Consider the following 6,814-nt stretch of genomic DNA (forward strand, 5'->3'; position numbering starts at 1 on the left):
CTCCCCACCCCACAGGCAGGTGCCACCTGTCACTCAGCGTTTCCCTGACGCAGCAGCAGGAGTCGGGTTCAGGGGGGTGAAAAGTGCAACTGGACTCCCGGACTCCCGGGCCCGAAGGAGGGGGAAAGGGACCCGCATTCCTGGGTTGGCAGGAAAGTGGGCGGGGCCGGGGCTCCCGGGGGAGAGGCGTGGGCAGGGAGCCCAGGCTTGCGGATGCTGGGGATGGGGACTGGAGGTGTTGGGACTCGGCAGGTCCAGAATGGGCTGGGAACCGACTCCGGGGTCTGAGGGAGGAGGGCGCTCGAGTACGGACTTTGGGGATCAAAGAGAGAGCTTGAAAAAAGCAAAAACAAAACAAAAGAACCCTCGAGCAGGGCTGGTTCCCGCTGATATTTGGCAGAGCACGCTTCCGAGCACTGCCCCGAGATTCGTGGGAGGCCTCTCCCCCGTGCTCCCGGGTTGGATTACGTGCAAGAGGGCAAGCCGAGGCCGTGGTTATAAATACCTCCTCGGAGTCGGCAGGAGCCCAGCGCCCCAGGCAAGGGCCCTGGTGCCATATTCCGCAGAAAATCATCACTAACGTTTCCGGGGTCTTAACCAGTGAGACGCTGTCAATACCACAGATGCCTTTATTGCTCCTGGCACTCCAATCCCACACCCATCTACCCACCGTCCCAGCCTCTACGACCCAAAAACTCAAACTCCCAGCATTCCAAGCGAGAAAGGAACTACAACTCCCAGGAAGTTCTGCGCTCAGGAGGGCTCCAGTGAGTAGCAGCCCAAGAATTTTCAAGACTCGCGCGCTCGTTTGCTATTGGTTTTCAAGGGGGCGTGGCCACAGGAGGTCCGTGGCGGTGATTGGCTGGCAGTTCCTGCTGCTCCAGGTCCCAGAGGAGGCGGCGGAGTCTGCGTAGTTCACGGTGCAAGGCGTCGTCTGTCACCGGCCCGGTGAGGCGCAGGCGCGAGCTGCCCAAGGGCAGGATGAGGGGCGGATGGGAGGAGAAGCTTTCGAAGATGTCCCCTATGAGACCGAAAACGCAGAGTTAAGTTCTGAAAATGGACGGTAGGCAGCAGTGTCAGAGAGAGACTAGGCTGCGTCACGTCCGAAGGAAGGAAAAACTTAAAACCCCCCAGCAACTCCTAGAGCGGGGTCCACTCCAGCGCGACTTCTGGAGTTCCCAAGCATCATGGGAGTTGTAGTTCACACTACAAAAGGCCACCGTTGCCTGGGAAACAGGCGATGTAGTTGGGTCCTTGGGTCCACGAGGAAGGAAGGGCTGGAACTTAGTTTTACGGATTGCTTCGAGTGGAGGGCCTGGAGCCGGGACTCCTGGGTGACGGGGAGGGTAGTTTGTAAGGCAGCGGTTCTCAACCTGTGGGTCGCGACCCCTTTGGGTGTCGAACGACCCTTTCACAGGGGTCGCCTAAGACCATCGGAAAATGTTTTTGTGATTAATCACTATGCTTTAATTATGTTCAATTTGTAACAATGAAAATACATCCTGCATATCAGATATTTACATTACGATTCATAACAGTAGCAAAATTACAGTTATGAAGTAGCAACGAAAATAATTTTATGGTTGGGGGTCACCACAACATGAGGAACTGTATTAAAGGGTCGCGGCATTAGGAAGGTTGAGAACCGCTGTTGTAAGGGAAAGAAGCTGGGGGTCTGAACCCCTAGGAAAAAAAGAGGGAGCTGGGGGCTTGAAGTCCTGTATCCTGGGGAGAAGGGGATTGGGGTCCAGAACTTAGATTCTGGGGGAGGAGAGGGCTGGGGGTCCAAATCCTGAGTAAGGAGGAGGAAGGGGCTGGGGCTATGGATTCCGAGGTCCCAAGGACAGAAGCAAGCTGATTGCCCCGATGCCTGTCCCCATTTCTCCTCGCCTGTGTCCACAGCATCCCGGTCTGCAGGGAGAGGCTCCCAAGCAGGTGGGGGCCCGCGGCCAGGGCCCAGCTGGTAGTGGCTGAGCAGATGGTGGAGCTGAGCAGGGGTCAGCGTGGGGTGGTCGGTTCGTAGACTGTTCCATGAAGCCTGGCAGGAAGATGAGGTGAGAAGTCTGTGGTCATTATGGAGCAGCTGAGAAATCCTAAATAGAAAGCCCTCCATAGAGGGGTTGGATGTAGTGGGATGTACCGGTGTCTGCAATGTCTTGAGGGCACTGTGAAGCCTGGTGTCACTGCAGTGATGGGTAGGGAAGGGTGTGCTCTCAGCTTTTTTTTTTTTTTTTAAAGGGATTTGCTGCTCAGCTGGTGTTGCTCAGTAATTGAGCATCGACCCATGAACCAGGAGGTCATGGTCAGGGCATATGCCCAGGTTCCGGGTTCAGCCCCCCAGTCAGGATGTGTACAGAAGGCAACCTATTAATGCTTCTCTCTCACATTGATGTTTCTCTCTCACCCTCTCCCTTCCTCTCTAAAAATTAACAAAAACATTTTTTAAGTGATTTGCTGCAGAATAAATGAAGATAGGAGTAGCCAGGGGACGGAGAAGAAACTAACTTAGCCATCCCTTCATCGTGTTGAAGCTGGTGACTGTACCTGGGGATTCATTATTCCACGGCGGCTACTTTTTGTGTCTTTGAAAATTTCGACACCTAAGCTAGCTGGCATCGGAATCATCAGTGTGGTCAAAACCAGAGACTGGACCCAGATTGGGTTCGGAAAATCCAGTTTGGTGAATTAATACCTTCTGGCAAGTCACTGTGCCTCGGTCTCCTCATCTGTAAATTGGGGGAGATTAGGAACTACCACTAGGGTTGTTATAATGATTGAATATGGCAGATTCTAAAGTACTTAGAACACGGCCTGGTGCTCATTAAATGCTCTGCACAAGTTTGACAAATAAAAATAAATAAATGAAGTCAAGTGACCTAGCCTACCTAATTCTCGGTTTCTTTGTCGGAGAACAAATTGTTAATTAGTAACCTACTTCTTGGGGCTTAGCATCCAACCAGAAGTGCTAAACAGTGTCTGGCATGTAGTTTTATGTTCAATGAGTGTGATATTATATATATATATATATAGAATTGATTTTTACAGAGAGGAAGGAAGAGATATAGAGAGTTAGAAACATCGATCAGCTGCCTCCTGCACAACCCCTACTGGGGATCGAGCCTGCAACCAAGGTACATGCCCTTAACTGGAATCGAACCTGGGACCCCTCAGTCCTCGGGCCGATGCTCTATCCACTGAGCCAAAACGGTTAGGGCCAATGCGTGTTTTAACCACCCCATTCCTTGGTCTCGTACCTGACTTCCTGAGTCAGTATGTCTGAGGGTGCGGGTCCTGGAAACTATGAATCAGTCCCACTGAGATTCAGATGCAGCCCAGTTTGGACACCTGTTGGCTACTTCCTTCGAGCTGCCAGTGCATCCCCCATGGCGTCTGAGCTGGGACTGAGGGTAACATGGAGACCAAGGGAAGACCCAGGGGTAAACTGAATACAGAGCAAGGCTGACGCGTCAGGGGCCCGGGGTCAGGAATCACCTTGAGCAGGGAGGTGCGAGGCACACAGAGCAAGTTGACAGCCATGGAGAGCTTCCGGAAGAACTCCATGGCAATGTCTCCCAGGCCAGCCCCCTGCAGCCAGTCCAAGACAAGGTCCAGGTTGGTCCGGATTTGCACAGCTCGAGACCACTGATAGAAAGGCCGGCCTTGACCTGTGGGGGAAGGGTAGGAGCAGCAATGGGTACATGGACCCTGCCCTTCTGCCTCCCAGGCCCTTCCTGTTCTTCAGCTGGGGACCCGGAGCTTGCTTTCCAGAGTGCATAAGAGTTAGGCCTCAGCCCGTGACCGGTCTGACTTGACCTGGGTCTCAGGGCCTCCTGTCTCTGCCTCCTTGCCCGTCCCAGTCTGACGCTCACCTCGTTCCATCAGTGAGTTGAGAAGGGATGCATTGGAGAAGAAGAACAAGTAGCCGAAAGTCTGAGACACAAGGTCCGGGTGCAGCTCGCACTGGCTGGTCAGTTCCAGAGCTGCCTGGAACACGCCCAGGGTCGGTCTCAAACCCGGAGGCATGGCCTCCAGCTCTGCGCCAGGTCCGGGAAGCTCTGCCCCACCTGTGAAGGGGTTACTATCCAGGAGAGCTGGCAGCGTTGAATACAGAGTCTGAGGAGATAGAGAGATGCCAACAAGATCAGACTACAACTCCCTAGAAGTGCCAGGGGAGCCGCATAGGAAGATCCTGGGGAGCTCCGCCAAAGGTTTCTGGGAATTGTAGTCCATTTTGCCTTCAACACCCTAAAGATCTCCATGAGTAAAGTCCTGCTTTCCAGTTGGGTTTCTAGCAGGCATCAGGCCTGGGGGAACCTCAGGTCTTAAGAAAGGCTTTGATGCCCAGCCGGGTGTAGCTCAGCGGTTGAGCGTCAACCCAGGAACCAAGAGGTTGCCGGTTCGATTCCTGGTCAGGGCATATGCCCAGGTTGTGGGCTTGATCCCCAGTGGGGGGCATGCAGGAGGCAGCCAATCAATGATTCTCTCTCATCATTGATGTTTCTATCTCTCTTTCCCTCTCCCTTCCTCTCTGACATCAATAAAAATATATTTTTAAAAAGAAAGGCTTTGCAGAAGTTTCTTGGGCATTTTAAGACCACCCCTGGTGGTGCCTTACGGGACTTACAGTTCCTCAACAGAGACAACTCAAGGAGGACAAAGGATACTGAGCAAAGGGGCCCCCTTTAGTCAAAGAAGTATTTATCCAGAATTCCTGAAGGAAAGAAAAAGAATGGAGAGTCAGGAAGTGGGAGTGGGGTGGCAGTCAGCCAGTGAAAAGTGAGATCAGGCCAAGGACAGGAAATAAAGTCAGAGCCAGAAAAAAAAGTCAAACCACACTTGGCAGGGATGTACAGGAAGCGAAGCCTTCAGAAGGAAAGGGGTTCACCAATCAAGGCTCCTCAAGGAACATAGACTATCTGCCCCAAAAGATCCCCTTTCATTTCATAGATGGGGAGTCAAGCCTGCCATACGCCCAGAAACCCTGAGAATTCCAGGAAGCAATAGGATGGTCACGGGTGGCGGTGAGGAACTGGGCAGCAAACAGGTCCTGTAGGATGGGCACTCCAGGGAGAAGAAGGTCTGTGACTCAGAAAAGGAAGTGAATTCAGCTACAGAAAGTGAGTTCAGCAAACACAGGAAGTGAGGGCTGGTTAAAGAGGACCTTTAGTTTAAATGACAGTACCTAACACTATATAATCTATCCGTATCTAGATACCTATATATCCATCTACCGACTTATCAGTGACTGACGAATTGACTCGGGAAAAGGGAGGGAGCTTGAGAAAGTGATATAACCAGGTAGGGAGACTAGACTGTCGAGAGGGGATGGTTGCAGAGACAGGAAGAGAAGCCAGAAGGCAGGAAGTGATGCAGGCTCCAGCAGGGAGTGATGTCGGAATAACGGAATGGGAAGTGATGTCAGAGAAGCAGGAAGTCTTGTGAGGGCCAATCGGAAGTGACATCAGAGCGAGGTGATGCAGTCAGTGGGAGGTTACGTGATGCCAACAGGAAGCAAAGGTCAAGGCCAACCTTGGTGAGGTAGTAGACAGACTGCTGGAAGGTACACATGATGACTTCATCCAGGAGGGCCATGGCCTCGTCACATAATTCCAAGTCATTGCAGAGCTGTGGGTCTGGGGATAGGTGTGGGGGTGAGCGGGAGGACCAGAGGCTGGCAGAGAGGAGCCCAGGCCCCCGGGGTCCAGGGAATGGCAGTGGGCTTGGACGGGCTGGGGTCTGGGTCAGAGCTCACCCTCCTGGTCAGCCTCCTTCTCCATCTCCAGCACCTTCTCCTGCACAAAGCTCAGCAGTTCCGTGGTGTTGGCCATCCACAGCATGAGTGGCCGCAGCTCCACCGACACGGCCTCGGGTGTCAGGGGCTCCTCGGGGACCCCCTCAGGGTGGCTGGGGAAGGAGGACGGGACCTGTGATCCTTGCCCAACCCGACCGCAATGTCCAAGCCCCGAGATCTGCGTCTAATTGTGGGTCGAATCTAACCCCCGTCTCACAGCTGGAATAGTTGAGTAGAAGCAGGAAGAGCAGAAACTTGCGCTAGGACATGCATGGGGTGAACAGAACCGACTCCCATCCCAACCCCCACATCCCCCTCGTTGCTTCTCCCAGAATTTCTCTTACTTCTCTGGCTGACGGTCTCCGATTTCCTTAATCTTTTCCTGTGGAACAACAAGGTTAGAGTCAGGGAGACAGGCCCAGGGTCAATACCCGGGTTTTTCTAGAAGCACCTTTCAAACAGAGACTCTCCTTGCTTTTCAAATGGACTCAAGCTTCAGAATGGTCTCGCCTCACCTTTTAAAACACACGCCAGCTCCCCCAGGTCCACTTCTCAAACAGAGTTCCTTCTTACCCCCCAGGAGCTTCCTAAATCTCCTAAGAGGCCCAAGCTTTTTGGAGTGCAACCCCTTCGCTGCTTCTCCCTCACCTCTAGGCACGGTCTCACGTACCACTTCAGACTCAGTGAGCTTCCCGCCTCACTTCCCACAATGGCCTCTTCAACTGTTTCATACAATGGGTTCTCGTCCTCCCTCCCCGCATCTCCATCTCCCAGAATGGTTTCTCCCATTGATCCCACAGCTGCAAAGGCAGACACTGCACAGCGGATGAACCCCACCTCCCAGCGTCCCATCGGACCCCCGGCTTTGTAGACTGAGCCACCACGGGAGATGTGGTGACAAAACTGGGGTGAAGGGAGGCGTGCAAAGGACCCGGGGCGGAAGCGGAGCCCGACGGTGGTGGGGGTCGCTCGCTCACCCAGACAGACTCCTTGATCAGACGGGCCAGGCGGCCGAGCAGGCGC

At 53.6% G+C, this 6,814-nt stretch overlaps 1 protein-coding gene across 1 annotated transcript in view; it reads right to left on the reverse strand.

Moving 5' to 3' along the window:
• Window positions 1-609: 609 nt before the first annotated feature.
• Window positions 610-6,814, reverse strand: part of RASIP1 (Ras interacting protein 1) — a 15,944-nt gene continuing 9,739 nt past the window's right edge. The window contains exons 6-13 of the mRNA XM_014550422.1: window positions 6,769-6,814; window positions 6,136-6,173; window positions 5,753-5,904; window positions 5,530-5,633; window positions 3,870-4,113; window positions 3,493-3,665; window positions 1,891-2,038; window positions 610-1,021 (exon numbers count right to left, since the gene is read on the reverse strand). Coding sequence (XP_014405908.1) covers window positions 822-1,021; window positions 1,891-2,038; window positions 3,493-3,665; window positions 3,870-4,113; window positions 5,530-5,633; window positions 5,753-5,904; window positions 6,136-6,173; window positions 6,769-6,814 — 1,105 coding nt within the window. The 3' untranslated portion in view covers window positions 610-821. The remainder of the gene's footprint in view (window positions 1,022-1,890; window positions 2,039-3,492; window positions 3,666-3,869; window positions 4,114-5,529; window positions 5,634-5,752; window positions 5,905-6,135; window positions 6,174-6,768) is intronic.

Source organism: Myotis brandtii, unplaced genomic scaffold (genome assembly GCF_000412655.1).
Source record: "Myotis brandtii unplaced genomic scaffold, ASM41265v1 scaffold601, whole genome shotgun sequence".
Taxonomy (NCBI): Eukaryota; Metazoa; Chordata; class Mammalia; order Chiroptera; family Vespertilionidae; genus Myotis; species Myotis brandtii.